At 42.0% G+C, this 18,671-nt stretch overlaps 1 protein-coding gene across 8 annotated transcripts in view; it reads left to right on the top strand.

Moving 5' to 3' along the window:
* Nucleotides 1–17,145, top strand: part of SLC16A3 (solute carrier family 16 member 3) — a 78,964-nt gene extending 61,819 nt beyond the window's left edge. For all 8 annotated transcript variants that reach the window (XM_077251380.1, XM_077251374.1, XM_077251377.1 and 5 more), the window contains exons 3-5: nt 7,795–7,938; nt 8,023–8,793; nt 16,458–17,145. In XM_077251380.1, coding sequence (XP_077107495.1) covers nt 7,795–7,938; nt 8,023–8,793; nt 16,458–16,747 — 1,205 coding nt within the window. In that variant the 3' untranslated portion in view covers nt 16,748–17,145. The remainder of the gene's footprint in view (nt 1–7,794; nt 7,939–8,022; nt 8,794–16,457) is intronic.
* The last annotated feature ends 1,526 nt before the right edge of the window (nt 17,146–18,671 follow it).

Genomic DNA, 18,671 nt, shown 5'->3' with positions numbered 1-18,671 from the left:
TTCCTACTCCCAGAAAAGAGAGCGTTCGAGGCCTTGTGTAGCCTGACGACGAAACTGGCTCCACAGCTCCAGACTTAGGTGGAATATTTTTATCCCCACGACCACCTGATGCTCCACTACCACTACCATCATTACCAGCTGACAATGAACGCCCACGACGACCTCTTGCACCAGACTTCCTCATTGTTTTAAAATCTTAACCAAAGTAACTTTATTTGTTGCTGTCAAACAACTTACACGGTGAGCTATAACTTCAGTATGATTTCAATATCCCTTAACAGGTTGGTGAGACCACAAGGAAAATCAGGCACAATGTTACACACTCTGTTTTCTGTGGCACAAAATCACAGAGATGACACACACGCAGGACTGTCACTCAAGCACTAATGTCAATATTAATCTCCCACCTAATTTATTTATTTTTTTTTCTCAGGGAGACTTTAGAAACCAAATAATATTAAAAAAAAAAAAAAGGCTTTCTATGGCCCACAATTAGACAGAGAGAGGTGGCACACCCAGGAGTCAAGACTGGCGCACAAGCTGAAAGGGCAATATTACTCTCCCACTGTTTTTTTAAGTTTTTTTTTTATTTCAGGGAGACTTTAGAAACCAAATAATATTAAAAAAAAAAAAAAAAAAAATAGGCTTTCTATAGCCCACTGAATGAGAGAGAGAGGTGGCACACCCAGGAGTCAAGACTGGCACACAAGCTGAAAGGGCAATATTACTCTCCCACTGTTTTTTTTATGTATTTTTTGTTTTTTAAGGGAGACTTTAGAAACCCAATAATATTTAAAAAAAAAAATAAATAGGCTTTCTATGGCCCACTGAATGAGAGGGAGAGAGGTGGCACACCCAGGAGTCAAGCCTGGCACACAAGCTGAAAGGGCAATATTACTCTCCCACTGTTTTTTTATGTATTTTTTGTTTTTTAAGGGAGACTTTAGAAACCCAATAATATTTAAAAAAAAAAATAAATAGGCTTTCTATGGCCCACTGAATGAGAGGGAGAGAGGTGGCACACCCAGGAGTCAAGACTGGCACACAAACTGAAAGGGCAATATTACTCTCCCACTGTTTTTTTATGTTTTTTTTTTTTTTCAGGGAGACTTTAGAAACCAAATAATATTAAAAAAACCAAAAAAAAAAATAGCCTTTCTATGGCCCACTGAATGAGAGAGAGAGGTGGCACACCCAGGAGTCAAGACTGGCACACAAGCTGAAAGGGCAATATTACTCTCCCACTGTTTTTTTATGTATTTTTTGTTTTTTAAGGGAGACTTTAGAAACCCAATAATATTTAAAAAAAAAAAAAAATAGGCTTTCTATGGCCCACTGAATGAGAGGGAGAGAGGTGGCACACCCAGGAGTCAAGACTGGCACACAAGCTGAAAGGGCAATATTACTCTCCCACTGTTTTTTTATGTATTTTTTGTTTTTTAAGGGAGACTTTAGAAACCCAATAATATTTAAAAAAAAAAATAAATAGGCTTTCTATGGCCCACTGAATGAGAGGGAGAGAGGTGGCACACCCAGGAGTCAAGCCTGGCACACAAGCTGAAAGGGCAATATTACTCTCCCACTGTTTTTTTATGTATTTTTTGTTTTTTAAGGGAGACTTTAGAAACCCAATAATATTTAAAAAAATAAATAAATAGGCTTTCTATGGCCCACTGAATGAGAGGGAGAGAGGTGGCACACCCAGGAGTCAAGCCTGGCACACAAGCTGAAAGGGCAATATTACTCTCCCACTGTTTTTTTATGTATTTTTTGTTTTTTAAGGGAGACTTTAGAAACCCAATAATATTTTAAAAAAAAAATAAATAGGCTTTCTATGGCCCACTGAATGAGAGGGAGAGAGGTGGCACACCCAGGAGTCAAGACTGGCACACAAGCTGAAAGGGCAATATTACTCTCCCACTGTTTTTTTATGTATTTTTTGTTTTTTAAGGGAGACTTTAGAAACCCAATAATATTTAAAAAAAAAAATAAATAGGCTTTCTATGGCCCACTGAATGAGAGGGAGAGAGGTGGCACACCCAGGAGTCAAGCCTGGCACACAAGCTGAAAGGGCAATATTACTCTCCCACTGTTTTTTTATGTATTTTTTGTTTTTTAAGGGAGACTTTAGAAACCCAATAATATTTAAAAAAAAAAATAAATAGGCTTTCTATGGCCCACTGAATGAGAGGGAGAGAGGTGGCACACCCAGGAGTCAAGCCTGGCACACAAGCTGAAAGGGCAATATTACTCTCCCACTGTTTTTTTATGTATTTTTTGTTTTTTAAGGGAGACTTTAGAAACCCAATAATATTTAAAAAAAAAAATAAATAGGCTTTCTATGGCCCACTGAATGAGAGGGAGAGAGGTGGCACACCCAGGAGTCAAGACTGGCACACAAGCTGAAAGGGCAATATTACTCTCCCACTGTTTTTTTATGTATTTTTTGTTTTTTAAGGGAGACTTTAGAAACCCAATAATATTTAAAAAAATAAATAAATAGGCTTTCTATGGCCCACTGAATGAGAGGGAGAGAGGTGGCACACCTAGGAGTCAAGCCTGGCACACAAGCTGAAAGGGCAATATTACTCTCCCACTGTTTTTTTATGTATTTTTTGTTTTTTAAGGGAGACTTTAGAAACCCAATAATATTTAAAAAAAAAAATAAATAGGCTTTCTATGGCCCACTGAATGAGAGGGAGAGAGGTGGCACACCCAGGAGTCAAGACTGGCACACAAGCTGAAAGGGCAATATTACTCTCCCACTGTTTTTTTATGTTTTTTTTTTTTTTTCAGGGAGACTTTAGAAACCAAATAATATTAAAAAAACCAAAAAAAAAAATAGCCTTTCTATGGCCCACTGAATGAGAGAGAGAGGTGGCACACCCAGGAGTCAAGCCTGGCACACAAGCTGAAAGGGCAATATTACTCTCCCACTGTTTTTTTATGTATTTTTTGTTTTTTAAGGGAGACTTTAGAAACCCAATAATATTTAAAAAAAAAAATAAATAGGCTTTCTATGGCCCACTGAATGAGAGGGAGAGAGGTGGCACACCCAGGAGTCAAGACTGGCACACAAGCTGAAAGGGCAATATTACTCTCCCACTGTTTTTTTAGGTATTTTTTTTTTTTTCAGGGAGACTTTAGAAACCAAATAATATTAAAAAAAAAAAAAAAAAAAATAGGCTTTCTATAGCCCACTGAATGAGAGATAGCACACACAGCAGTGGCACACAAGCCCTGACTGAGGCCAATATTTTTCTCCCACTGATTGATGTAGTGTTTTTGTGTTGAGGTAGAATTTAGAACACAAATCACGGAAAAAATAAATAGGCTTTCTATGGCCCACTCAGTGAGAGATGGCACACACAGGGATGGCACTGTAGCAGAAATGCAAATCTTAATCTCCCACAAAAAAAAAAAAAAAAAAAAAAAACAGGGACTGTCCTACAATTACTATCTCCCTGCAGTAATCTAAGCCAGGTATGGCAGGCAGCAATAGGAGTGGACTGATGCACAAATTAAATAAAAAGTGTGGACAAACAAAAAAGATAGCTGTGCAGAAAGGAAGGAACAAGAGGATATGTGCTTTGAAAAAAGCAGTTGGTTTCCACAGTGGCGTACACACAGCAATACAGCTATCACGGAGCCTTCTAGGGCAGCCCAATGAGCTACAGCGCTGAGGGGAAAAAAAAAAAAAAATAGCTTCCACAGTCCCTGCACACCGAAGGTGGTGTTGGACAGTGGAAATCGCTGCAGCACAAGCGGTTTGGTGGTTAGTGGACCCTGCCTAACGCTCTCCCTGCTTCTGACGAAGCGGCAGCAACCTGTCCCTAAGCTCAGATCAGCAGCAGCAAGATGGCGGTCGGCGGGAACGCCCCTTTATAGCCCCTGTGACGCCGCAGACAGCAAGCCAATCACTGCAATGCCCTTCTCTAAGATGGTGGGGACCAGGATCTATGTCATCACGCTGCCCACACTCTGCGTTCACCTTCATTGGCTGAGAAATGGCGCTTTTCGCGTCATTGAAACGCGACTTTGGCGCGAAAGTCGCGTACCGCATGGCCGACAAGCACAGGGGTCGGATCGGGTTTCATGAGACGCCGACTTAGCCAAAAGTCGGCGACTTTTGAAAATGATCGACCCGTTTCGCTCAACCCTACACAGAACCTAATTCAATAAGAACTAATCAAATAAATACAATTTATAGTAACAGACCAAATAAGGTAGTGATCTGAAATGGGTATGATATGTAGATTCTATAGATAGAGCTGCACAAAGTTCCCAGAGTCAAATGAGGATAATAAACCCCAAAAAGTAGTGAAGTGGGGTCAATCAAGCAACATCCTGAAAATAAAGGATATAGCACAGAATATAGACCATCAAGGGGAAAAGAAAAGGCAGCGTAAGACCTGTAGATGGATGCGGTAATATAAATGCCTGGTCACAGCATGATGTGTGGAGGGAGGAACCCCACACGTATCGCTACTGAGCGTGGCTTCCTCAGGGGAAAAGTGTCAAACAGACAATCTCTGCATGTGTTGTGGCTGTCTAACTACCGCGAGACATGCAGCCGTGGAGACTCAAACATTATTCGAGCACACAAAGACACTATTAGCAGACGAGCGTGATCAGATAACACCTTTTTTGAACACGTTCACTCATCACTGCATTTGTATATTGCAAACGACAAAGGATGTGGTTGAATGTTGTGATATAGAGGGTAAATGGAGGGCATAACTTGGTCAGAAACCTGGTGTTCAGTATTGTGACTCTGTGCAAAAAAATTGAAAACCAATATTTCCTTGGAAAACATTTGACTTGCATAGTTATCTATCTATATAATTGTCTAAGGTCCACTTCAGTCTGTTTGTCTGTAAGGCCGGTTTCACACGTCAGTGGCTCCGGTACGTGAGGTGACAGTTTCCTCACGTACTGGAGCCACTGACACACGTAGACACATTGAAATCAATGCATCTGTGCAGATGTCATTGATTTTTTGCGGACCGTGTCTCAGTGTGCCAAACACGGAGACATGTCAGTGTTCGTGGGAGCGCACTTATTACACGGACCCATTAAAGTCAATGGGTCCGTGTAAAACACGTACCGCACACGAACGTTGTCCGTGTGCAGTCCGTGTGCCGTGCAGGAGACAGCGCTACACGTGGTGCTGAAGCCGCCATTCATATCTTCTCTGCAGCAGCGTTTGCTGTAGAGAAGATATGAATAATCCTTTTTTTTGTTGTTTCTCATGTTTAACATATAGATCCATGTCCCCACCCCCCTCCCACCCCCTGTGCGCCCGCCCGCTGTTATTAAAATACTCACCCGCCTCCCTTGCAGTGTCCTGTCCTGGCCGCAGCTTCTCCTGTATGTGGTCACGTGGGGCCGCCCATTACAGAAATGAATATGCGGCTCCACCCCTATGGGAGGTGGAGCCGCATATGCATGACTGTAATCGGCGGCCCCACGTGACTGCTCATACAGTAGAAGGTGCAGCCAGGACAGGAAGCAGCGCCAGCGAGGGAGCCGGGTGAGTATTTTTATAACAGTGGGCGGGCGCACAGGGGGTGGGGACATGGATCTTTATGTTAAACTCGAGAAACAAAAAAAAAAAGGATTATTCATATCTTCTCTACAGCAAACGCTGCTGCAGAGAAGATATGAATGGCGGCTTCAGCACCACGTGGGGGGGACAGCGCTTATCTCTAGCGCTGTCTCCTGCTCGGTGCGTGTGGTACCCAGTCGGCACACGGGCGGCACACGTGTGCCACACTGATGTACCACAGAAACGCACGGGCACACGGACACGGATAATTCCGGTACCGATTTTTCCGGTACCGGAATTATCTGGACGTGTGAGACTGGCCTAATGGAAATCCCGGCTGGGTGTGACCAAACAGCGACAGGCAGAGTCCGGCCGCGAATTGGCCCTCCCTACTCCCATCCAGTTAGTGCCCCCTCCATACTCCCGTCCAGTCAGTGCCCCGTCCATACTCCCCTCCAGTCAGCGCCCACATAGCGTTTCAGAAGTTCGTTAAACGGACTGCGTTACACCGTGGCATAATCTGGTGTAACGCAGTCCGTTAACGGTGCCATTAACCCTGTGTGACCAACGTTTTAGGCTATGTGCACACGTTCAGGATTTCTTGCAGAAATTTCCTGAGCAAAACCGGACATTTTCTGCAAGAAATCCGCATGCTTTTTTCTCGCGTTTTTACCACTTTTTTTGTGCTTTTTTTGTGGACTTTTCCAGAGGTACCCAATGCAATAATATAGTGGGAAATCCACAAAAAATCCGCAAAATTGATGAACATGCTGCGTTTTTTACCGCGATGTGTTTTTTTCGCGGAAAAAAACGCATCGTGCACAAAAATTGCAGAATGCATTCTAAATGATGGGATGCATAATGTATGCATTTTTTTCGCGTTTCTATAGCGTTTTTATAGCAAAAAACGCAGAAAAAAATGCGAAAAATCTGCAACGTGTGCACACAGCCTCACTATTGATGCTGCCTATGCAGCATCAATAGTAAAAACATATAATGTTAAAAAAATTTTAAAAAATCATTATATTCTCACCTTCCGTCGTCCGCGCCAGCCTTTCCCGCTCCTCGCGACGCTCCGGTCCAAAGAATGCATTGCGGCAACGACCCGTCATGACGTAGCGGTCTCGCGAGACCGCTACATCACCACGTGTTATTGCCGCAAGGCATTACTGGGAACGGAGCATCGCTAAAGGCCTGGGCTGGATCCGGGGGCCGCCGGAAGGTGAGTATATAACTAATTTTAATTCTTATTTTAACAGGGATATGGTGCCCACATTGCTATATACTACGTGGGCTGTGTTATATACTACCTGGGCTGTGTTATATACTGCGTGGGCTGTGTTATATACTGCGTGGGCTGTGTTATATACTACATGGGATGTGTTATATACTGCGTGGCCTGTGTTATATACTGCGTGGGCTGTGCTATATCCTATGTGGCTGTGCAATATACTAAGTGGGCTGTGTAATATACTACGTGGGCTGTGTTATATACTGCGTGGGCGGTGCTATATACTACGTGGGCGGTGCTATATACTAGGTGGGCTGTGTTATATACTGCGTGGACTGTGTTATATACTGCGTGGGCGGTGCTATATACTACGTGGGCTGTGCGATATACTAAGTGGGCTGTGTTATATACTGCGTGGGCTGTGTTATATACTGCGTGGGCTGTGTTATATACTGCGTGGGCTGTGCTATATCCTACGTAGCTGTGCAATATACTACGTGGGCTGTGTTATATACTATGTGGCTGTGTTATATACTACGTGGCTGTGTTATATACTACGTGGCCTGTGTTATATACTGCATGGGCTGTGCTATATACTACGTGGGCTGTGGTATATACTACGTGGGCTGTGTTATATACTGCGTGGTCTGTGCTATATACTACATGGGCTGTGCTCTGTACTACGTGGCTGTGCTATATACTACGTAGCTGTGCTATATACTACATGGCCGGCCGCGAACAATCAGCGACAGGCGCAGTCCGGCTGCGAATTGCCGCTGGATTTGAACCACGCTTCGCTATTTGGTCGCGGCCGGCCGGCTATGTATTCATTGCATTATTCTGAAATCTTCATAAATAAATTACATACATATTCTAGAATACCCGATGCGTTAGAATCGGGCCACCATCTAGTATGTAATAATAATGTGGACACCTCCACTCTATAATTGTAAATCTTTTGGATATGTATATTTTTCCGCTTTTTATTGGTTAACTACTATATCTTCTGTTTTAGGTCCCATCTGTAGTATCTGTGTAAACAGGTTTGGGTGCCGGCCAGTAATGATGGTTGGTGGTCTATTTGCCTCACTTGGGATGGTGTGTGCGTCCTTTTGTACAAACATCATAACAATCTACCTCACTGCTGGAGTTATCACAGGTAGGTTATATAATTTTGGGTAGCGGTGATATGCAAAAATTTGAGCTTGATTTTCTTTTTGCTAATATTATTGTTTTGTGACAGGTCTGGGACTGGCATTAAATTTTCAGCCTTCTCTCATTATGTTAAATCGATACTTTGACAAACGGCGTCCACTTGCCAATGGATTGGCGGCTGCTGGAAGCCCTGTGTTCCTTTGTGCCCTGTCTCCATTAGGACAAATTCTTCAGTACGAGTTCGGCTGGCGGGGAGGCTTTCTCATATTAGGAGGTCTGCTCCTCAACTGCTGTGCATGTGGTGCTCTGATGAGGCCACTAGAGCCACCAAAGACTGAGAAAGAAGAGGAGACCAAAGAAGTAGAAAAACCCAAACCTAAAAAACTTCTTGACTTTTCTGTGTTCAAGGACCGTGGATTTGTCATCTACACTTTAGCTGCTTCTATTATGGTTTTGGGGCTTTTTGTTCCTCCAGTGTTTGTGGTGAGCTATGCAAAAGACCTTGGATACCAGGATACAAAAGCTGCTTTCCTTCTTACAATTCTTGGATTTATTGACATTTTTGCACGGCCCACCTGTGGGGTCATTGCAGGACTGCAGTGGGTTCGTCCACGCTGTGTCTATCTGTTTGGCTTCGCTATGATCTTTAATGGATTCACAGATCTAATGGGATCCATGTCAGATACATACGGAGGCCTTGTGGTTTTCTGCATCTTTTTTGGAATTTCATATGGGATGGTTGGTGCTTTACAGTTTGAGGTCCTCATGGCAATTGTTGGCACACAGAAGTTCTCAAGTGCTATTGGATTGGTTCTGCTGATGGAAGCAATGGCTGTACTTATTGGACCACCATCCGCAGGTAAGCTTAGAAATTGACACTTTTTTTCTCCCTTTTCCTACTCATGGGTGGGAACTTAAACATTACCACTAATGAATTAGATAATTTCTCCTCCTTTTAATTGAATCTGTAGCATATAAAAGCGATTGGCCAATTTAGTGGGTTTTGTATGGAGGCACAGTATTCTCCATTAGAAGCAATGCTTCCCCTTCCCCTTTGCAAGAGCGAAGAGGCACTAGAAAAGGTTTGCTCTTACTCTACCAGACCTTGGCCCATTCAGGCATGACATGTATTGCCAGCATGTAATGGCACTTGCTGATCTATGGATTTGCTTCAATCTAAAGAGGGGGTCATTTTAATAAGAACCCCTTAAAGACCATGCTTTAAAGAAGCACTCCCACTGAAATATATATTGTCTAAACCTGTATAAGTATTAATGTAATGTAAATACAGAAATATACTCGCCAATTGCTGCCTCCCAGTTTCCATTGCTGCTCTGATCCTTTACTGGGTTCCAAGATGGCTATTCCAACTTGTTAGATCACAAAGATCTCTATATTTTTTGCCTTTGCAAAATTAGTAAAGATATTTGAGTATCCCTATCTTGACTGTGGAACAGTATTTAGTGTGTAATATGAGCTTTAACTCAATTCTGACACTCCATAGACATCGAAATAGCTACTTCCATCTCACACTTAGGGTATGTGTCCACGTTCAGGTTTGCATCAGGCTTTGGTCAGGATTTTATGCAGGTAAAATCCTGACCAAAAATGCACCTGAGGTCACTGGCAGGTCACCTGCGGTGTTCCTGCGTGTTTTGCTCATTGTAGCAACATGCTGCGTTCTGAAAAAAACGCACCGCATGTGCGTTTTTGCAGGAAAAACGCATGCATTTTTTAATGCACAGTGGAGACGGGATTTCATTAAATCTTCTCCACTATGCTGTAACATCTGGACGCTGCGTTTTTGACGCTGCGGCTCAACGCTGCGTAAAAAACGCAGCGTTTCCTGAACGTGGACACATACCCTTAGATGTCCATACAAATTGGTCCAAGATCGGATCACAAGGCATGGACTGGCCGTGGGTTCCCTGACCAGAACATGACAGATTCATAGGAATATATATATATATATATATATATATATATATATATATATATATATATATATATATATATATATATATACTAGCTGTACTACCCGGCTTCGCCCGGGTTAATGACTGCTGTTAGCAAAATAGAATGTGTTAACAAAAATTTATTCTGCACACAAAAACCACAAAACAAATAGATAGAAATGTAATTATTAAAAGGCAAAAACTAAGCAAATAGAAGCATTTCACAACATATATTAGCTTTGTTATACTGAGAATGTCTTTGTTGCCTATATTAACCAATCAGAGCTCAGGTTAATTAACTGTAGCAAAATAGAAGCTGAGCTGTGATTGGTTGCTATTGGCAGCCTGATAAATCCCCAGCCAACAGGAAGCCCTCCCCCCTGGCAGTATATATTAGCTCACACATACACATAATAGACAGGTCATGTGACTGACAGCTGCCGTATTTCCTATATGGTACATTTGTTGCTCTTGTAGTTTGCTTATTAATCAGATTTTTATTTTTGAAGGATAATACCAGACTTGTGTGTGTTTTAGGGCGAGTTTCATGTGTCAAGTTGTGTGTGTTGAGTTGCGTGTGGCGACATGCATGTAGCGACTTTTGTGAGATGAGTTTTGTGTGGCGACATGCGTGTAGCAACATTTTGTGTGTTGAGTTGCATGTGACAGGTTAGTGTAGCAAGTTGTGTGCAGCAAGATTTGTGCATGGCGAGTTTTGCGCATGGCGAGTTTTATGTGTGGTGCATTTTGAGTATGTGCAAGTTTTGTGTGAGGCAACTTTTGCATGTGGTGCAACTTTTGTACATGTGGCAATTTTTCTGTGTGTGCAAGTTTTGCATGAGGTGAGTTTTCCATGAGGTGAGTTTTGCACGTGTGGCGAGTTTTGCGTGAGCCTAGTTTTGCATATGGCGAGTTTTGCATGTAGCGAGTTTTGAATGTAGCGAGTTTTGAGTGGTGACTTTTGTGTTTCGACTTTTATGTGGCGAGGTTGGTGTGTGTGTGTGGTGAAATGTGTGCTGAGGGTGGTATATGTGTTCAAGCACGTGGTAGTGTGTGGCGCATTTTGTGTTTGTGTTCATATCCCCGTGTGTGGTGAGTATCCCATGTCGGGGCCCCACCTTAGCAACTGTACGGTATATACTCTTTGTCGCCATCGCTCTCATTCTTTAAGTCCTCATTGTTCACATCTGGCAGCTGTCAATTTTCCTCCAACACTTTTCCCTTCACTTTTTCCCCATTATGTAGATAGGAGCAAAATTGTTTGGTGAATTGGAACGCGCGGGGTTAAAATTTCACCTCACAACATAGCCTATGACGCTCTCGGGGTCCAGACGTGTGACTGTGCAAAATTTTGTGGCTGTAGCTGCGACGGTACAGATGCCAATCCCGGACATACACACATACATACATACACACATTCAGCTTTATATATTAGATATACCTGTATGTAATCTCCTGTATATAGTATATACCTGTGTGTCATCTCACCTATATATAGTATATATCTGTGTGTCATCTCCTGTATATAGTATATACCTGTATGTCATCTCCTCCTATACATAGCATATACCTGTGTCATCTCCTCCTGTATATACTATATACCTGTAGGTAATCTGCTCCTGTATATAGTATATACCTGTGTGTCATCTCCTCCTGTATATAGTATATACCTGTATGTCATCTCCTCCTGTATGTAGTATGTACCTGTATGTCATCTCCTCCTCTATATAGTATATACCTGTGTGTCATCTCTCCTGTATATAGTATATATCTGTGTGTCATCTCCTCCTGTATATAGTATATACCTGTGTGTCATCTCCCCTGTAAATAGTATATACCTGTGTGTCATCTCCTGTATATAGTATATAGCTGTATGTCATCTCCTCCTGTATTAGCCCTCGTTCACACGTTATTTGGTCAGTATTTTTACCTCAGTATTTGTAAGCTAAAATGGCAGCCTGATAAATCCCCAGCCAACAGTAAGCCCACCCCCTGGCAGTATATATTAGCTCACACATACACATAATAGACTGGTCATGTGACTGACAGCTGCCGGATTCCTATATGGTACATTTGTTGCTCTTGTAGTTTGTCTGCTTATTAATCAGATTTTTATTTTTGAAGGATACCAGACTTGTGTGTGTTTTAGGGCGAGTTTCGTGTGTCAAGTTGTGTGTGTTGAGTTGCGTGTGGCGACATGCATGTAGGGACTTTTGTGAGATGAGTTTTGTGTGGCGACATGCGTGTAGCAACTTTTTGTGTGTCGAGTTGCATGTGACAGGTTAGTGTAGCAAGTTGTGTGCAGCAAGTTTTGCGCATGGCGAGTTTTGCGCGTGGCGAGTTTTATGTGTGGTGCCTTTTGAGTATGTGCAAGTTTTGTGTGAGGCAACTTTTGCATGTGTTGCAACTTTTGTGCATGTGGCAATTTTTCTGCGTGTGGCAATTTTTCTGCGTGTGCAAGTTTTGCGTGTGGCGAGTTTTGCACGTGTGGCGAGTTTTGCATGTGGAGAGTTTTGCGCGTGGCGAGTTTTGAGCGGCGACTTTTGTGTTTCTACTTTTATGTGGCGAGGTTGGTGTATGTGTGGTGAAATGTGCACTGAGGGTGGTATATGTGTTCGAGCACGTGGTAGTGTGTGGCGCATTTTGTGTGTGTGTTCATATCCCCGTGGTGGTGTGATTATCCCATGTTGGGGCCCCACCTTAGCAACTGTACAGTATATACTCTTTGGTGCCATCGCTGTCATTCTTTAAGTCCCCCTTGTTCACATCTGGCAGCTGTTAATTTGCCTCCAACACTTTTCCTTTCATTTTTTCCCCATTATGTAGATAGGGGCAAAATTGTTTGGTGAATTGGAAAGCGCGGGGTTAAAATTTCACCTCACAATATAGCTTTGACGCTCTCAGGGTCCAGACGTGTGACTGTGCAAAATTTTGTGCCTGTAGCTGCGACGCCTCCAACACTTTTCCTTTCACTTTTTCCCCATTATGTAGATAGGGGCAAAATTGTTTGGTGAATTGGAAAGCGCGGGGTTAAAATTTCACCTCACAACATAGCCTATGACGCTCTCGGGGTCCAGACGTGTGACTGTGCAAAATTTTGTGGCTGTAGCTGCTACGGTTCAGATGCCAATCCCGGACATACATACATACATACATACATACACACACACACACATTCAGCTTTATATATTAGATATACATACATACATACATACATACATACATACATACATACATATACATATATATATATATATATATATATATATATATATATATAGTAATGGTCAAAGTGTTTGGCACAATTGAAATTGTTCCAGAAAATGCAATATTTCTCCCAGAAAATTACTGCAAATACACATTTTGTTATTCACGTTTATTTCCTTTGTGTGTATTAGAGCAACACACAAAAAACAGAGAAAAAAAGCAAATTGGGCATAATTTCACACAAAACCCCAAAAGTGGGCCACACAAAATTGTCGGCACTCTTAACTTAATATTTGGTTCCACACCCTTTGGAACAAATAACTACAGTCAGTCGCTGCGTATAATCATCAGTTAGTTTCGTACACCTAACTGGAATTTTAGACCACCCTTCTTTTGCAAACTGCTCCAAGTCTCTCTTATTTAAAGGGTGCCTTCTCCCAATAGCAATTTTAAGATCTCTCCACAAGTGTTCAATGGAATTTAGATTCAAACTAATTTCTGGCCCCTTCACAACTCTCCAGTTCTTTGGTTCCATCCATTTCTGGGTGCTTCTTGAAGTATGTTTGAGGACCCGGTCCTGCTGGAAGACCCATGACCTAGGACGCAAACTCAGCTTTTTGACACTGGACACTACATTGCAACCCAAAATCCATTGGTAATCTTCAGATTTCACAATGCCTTGCACACAGTCAAGGCACCCAGTGCCAGAGGCAGCAAATCAACCTCAAAACATCTTTGAACCTCCACCATATGTACTGTGTTCTTTTCTTCTTTTCTAGACCTCTTTCAGTTTTCGGTAAACAGTAGAATGATGTGTTTTACCAAAAAGCTCTATCTTGGACTCATCTGTCTACAAGACACTTTCCCAGATGGATTTTGGCTTACGTACATTTTGGCAAATTGCAGTCTAGCTTTTTTGTGTCCGTGTCAGTAGTGGGTTCCTTCTGGGTCTCCTGCCATAGTGTTTCATTTCATTCAAATATCAATGTTGACGCTAATGCACCCTGAGCCTGCAGGACAGCTTGAATGTCTTTGCAAATTGATTGCGGCTGCTTATCCACCATTCGTACTATCCTGCGTTGCAACCTTGCAATTTTTCTCTGCTGTCCACGTGCATGGAGATTAGCTACAGTGCCATGGGTTGTAAACTTATTGATTATGTTGTGCACAGTGAACAAAGAAACATCAGAATCTCTGGTGATGGATTTGTAAACTTGAGATTAATGATATTTTTCAACAATTTTGGTTCTCAAGTATTCAGACAGTTCTTTCTGTTCTCCATGCTTAATGTGGCACACACAGACACACAAGGTAAAGATTTAGTCAACTTCTCTTTCTATCTGGTTTCAGGTGTGATTTTCATATTGCCCACACCTGTTACTTGCCACAGGTGACTTTTAAGGGAGCATCACATGTTTGAAACAAAGTTGTTTACCCACAATTTTGGAAAGGTGCCAACATTTTTGTCCAGCCCATTTTGGGGATTTTCTGTGAAATTGTGTCCAATTTGCCTTTTGTTCATTGTTTTTATTGTGTTGTTCCAATACACACAAAATACAAATGTGTATAACAAAACATGTAAATGCAATAATTTTCTGGGAAAAATTCTTCGTTTTCTGGAACAAATTCAAGGTCCCAACACTTTCGGTCATTATTATATGAAGCTGGCACACTTCAGTCAAGAGACCCGTGTCCAGTCAGTACATTGCGGGCCAAACTCAGACCGATTTGTACTGACGTCTGAATGTGCCCACAGCGGGAGCCCTGTGTGATCCAGAAAGTTGGAATAGTAGTCATGTGACCCAGTAGAGGACTGGAGTGGCACTATAAGCTGAAAGACCACGATTGGTGAATATATTACCGCACTTGTGCTACATATACATTTACACAGGTTTACAAAATTAAATGTTTGGTGGGAATTCTTCTTTAAAAGGATAGTCCACTACTCAGACAATACCTTCTCATTCCTCATGTTTGGCCCAGTGAAAATAAAAACACCTATACTCCCCACTGGTGTCAGCACTATTCCAGTGATGTTGGCACTCTCGTTTCCGGGGCTCACTTGTGGTGGTTATGTAACATGAGCACCGCTGGCTTCACAATCCACGCAATCGAACAAATCGAACATCAAAAGGAAGAGAGAGCAGCCGCAGCCCTGATCTCCTGTTGATCCTCACTACGTCCGAAGGCAGAGATGGTGAAACCAGCACTGATTAGGTGCAAGGCTCACATGACATAACAACCTCACATGAGCCTCAGGAATGCGAGTGTCGCTGGCACCAGAGGGGAGTAGAGATGTTTTTATTTTAACGGGGTCAAACATGAGTAATGAAAAGAGGTCATAGTAATGAACAACCCAGTTAAGTAATATTGGCTTTCCATACAGCTTTTAAATATACTCTTGATAAAAAAAACATATATTTTTTTAATCGGATAGTACTTGCACCAATGTTATTCAATGGTTCTGTGCAGGCGACCAAATTATTTTTCACTGACAGTATGTGTATGGGAAAAAAAAATTGCAGCATGCAGCAATTTCACTCTGAAATTGAATGGGTGTGTTGTCACAATGTAATGTGGGATGTCCTGAGTCATTGTGCCTGCTCCAAATTAAATTGTCAAATCCAAGTACGTACAGAGTCACGCAGACACACACTTATGTATCTCAGCAGAACTCTGTTTATTACAGCATCGGTCACTCTTTATATAGGCATTTTCACATTGTAGCAATATAATTGGCTCAGCTTATTTCTACATACGTGCTGGCATTAGCATATATACATGTCACTGACTAAAGTGAATATCATCTACACCCACCTTAAGTGTTTAGGTCTGGCTCTCACTTCTTTACTTTCATTCTCCTATGTGCTATCTCTATGTCCCGTTAGACAAAGGAATTCCTATGACTCCTTATCTCAAAACAAAGTCGGAATTCATTTTGCAAACCAAGGAGATGCGAGAATAACCAAAAACGAGTCAAGATAGATAAATAAATCCTCCTCTCACAGATGTGAGAATGTTTTTACGGACACTTTACAATTCTGTAACATGGTCCCGTAAATGATTGATAGCTGCTGAGTAGAAAAACGGACAGCACGCTGATGACGTGAGAAAATCATCCCACTTTTCTGGATGAAAATCAGACTGATATATATGGTGTGTGTATATATTTTAATACGCTCGTGTCACCCTATCGTTTAACTGCATGATGGTTTACAAGAAAAAGGTGTGGTATTTTTTTTTTTCTCCCAAAAACCTCCCCCATCGAAGTTGGACCCAAACAACCTGTCTGTTGTTGATCTAAAGTGTTAATCTGTCTTCATCATATTGATGACCTTTTTTTTTTTTTTTTTATTTACAGGGAAACTTTTGGATGCAACTGGAAGATACATGTTTGTGTTTATTATGGCCGGAACTGAAGTGGTCACCTCTGCATTAGTTTTAACTTGTGGCAATTTTTTCTGTATTAAGAAAAAGCCTGCAGAACCAGATCATAAAGAAGAGGTTGCAGAAATAAGGGAGATCAGTAAACTAGAAGACCAAGCAACCCAAGAAGCGAAAGAGGAATCTGCCGAGGCAGAACAGTTCTTAAAAGATGAAGAGAAGGAGAAAAATGGTGAAGTTATAACTAATCCAGAAACCTGTGTGTGACGGATGACTGGACATTTAGCAGAATTTAATTCTAGGATTAGCATTAAGGCTGTGCTAATAATTGATCACTCCAGTGTATTCAGGATACTAAATCACATTTGGAGAAGGGGAAGCAAAAAGTCATCTTTTCTCACAGTCTGAAATGTTAGCTGGTATTAATTATTGTAAACGGTTATATCAACCCATTGAACTTAAGCATTTGGGGTTTACACTGTTTAGACTTTAACTTTTTAGAGTGTTCACTGTAAATTTATTGTTTGTATTTATCATTTTATTTATAGTGTCTCTTTATGAACTTTTTATTTCAGATTTTGATTTTTGGTTGTTTTTGGTATTACACTGAAGTCAGTTTTGTTCATATAAACAATTTTTTTTAAATAAAAAAAATTGTTGTGTGCATTTCATTTATATATACATACATACGTCTTCTACACAAAACACTATGTACAAAGGCAATTGTAGTAGTAGTAGTAGTAGTAGTAGTAGTAGTAGTAGTAGTAGTTGTAGTAGTAGCAGCAGCAGCAGTTCAGATAATTCCGGTACCGGAGAAAACGGTACCGGAGTTATCCGTGTGCTCACGTGGCACACGTGCGGCAGCTGTGTGCCGCCTGAGGACCACACGGACCGTGCAGGAGAGACAGCGCTACAGTAAGCGCTGTCCCCAGCGTGTGGTGCTGAAGGCGGCATTCATCTCTTGTCCCCCTGCAGTGCTCGCAGGAGAGAAGAGATGAAAAATCTTTTTTTTTTTTGTTAAAAATAAAGTTTGGGGTCACCTCCCACCCCCCGCCCGCTTGCAGAGAAATACTCACCCAGCTCCCGCGATGCCTCCTCTCAGCGCCGGCAGCCTGTCCTGTGTGAGCGGTCACATGGTACCGCTCATTACAGTGATGAATATGCGGCTCCATCCCTATGGGAGGTGGAGCAGCATATTCATCACTGTAATGAGCAGTACCACGTGACCGCTCACACAGGACAGGCTGCCGGCGCTGAGAGGAGGCATCGCGGGAGCTGGGTGAGTATTTCTCTGCAAGCGGGCGGTGGGGAGGGGTGGGACGCGGGAGGTGACCCCAAACTTTATTTTTAACAAAAAAAAACTTAATCTTTCATCCCTTCTCTCCTGCAAGCGCTGCTTTCAGCCGAGCAGGACAGAAGGGATGAATGCTGGCTTCAGCACCACACGCAGGGGACAGCGCTTAACTGTAGCGCTGTTTCTCCTGCAGCGGGACGTTTACACGGAGGAGAGTGCACACTGTTCTCCGTGTGTACATGTGCGGGACGCTTTTCGGACCATGCTGCCAGAGAAAAGCGAACATGTCCCCATGTTTTGCACACGGACACACGGTCCGTGAAAACACGCAGGCATGTGCATAGACCCATTCGTTTGAATGGATCTACGTGTGTCAGTGTCTCCGGTACGTGAGAAAACTGTCACTACACGTACTGGAGCCCCTGACGTGTGAAACCGGCCTTATATAGTGTAGGCACAGGGTCATAATGCTGTTTCTTACAGGAATTGTCATGAGACAATGACCTAGTGTTTAAATAAGGCTTTTGTCTTGCAAAATTTTTGTTAAATTTTGCTATTTTTTTTAATTGTGATCTTTATTAAAAAAAAAGCACCATTTTTTTTTTATTAACCCGTTTACACCCAAGGTGGTTTGTATGTTAATGACCAGGCCAATTCTTACAATTCTGACCAGTGTCACTTTATGAGGTTATAGCTCTGGAACGCTTCAACGGATCCCACTGATTCTGAGACTTTTTTTGTGACATATTGTACTTCATGATAGTGGTAAAATGTCTTCGATATAACTTGCAATTATTTGTGAAAGTTTGAAAAATTTAGCAATTTTCAAACTTTCAATTTTTATTACCTTAAATCAGAGAGATATGTCACCCAAAATACGGTAGTTAATAAACAACA

The sequence above is a fragment of the Ranitomeya variabilis genome, chromosome 4 (genome assembly GCF_051348905.1).
Source record: "Ranitomeya variabilis isolate aRanVar5 chromosome 4, aRanVar5.hap1, whole genome shotgun sequence".
Lineage (NCBI taxonomy): Eukaryota > Metazoa > Chordata > Amphibia > Anura > Dendrobatidae > Ranitomeya > Ranitomeya variabilis.
Note: the sequence above shows the minus strand (reverse complement) of the source record. Positions and strands in the feature narration are given on the sequence as shown.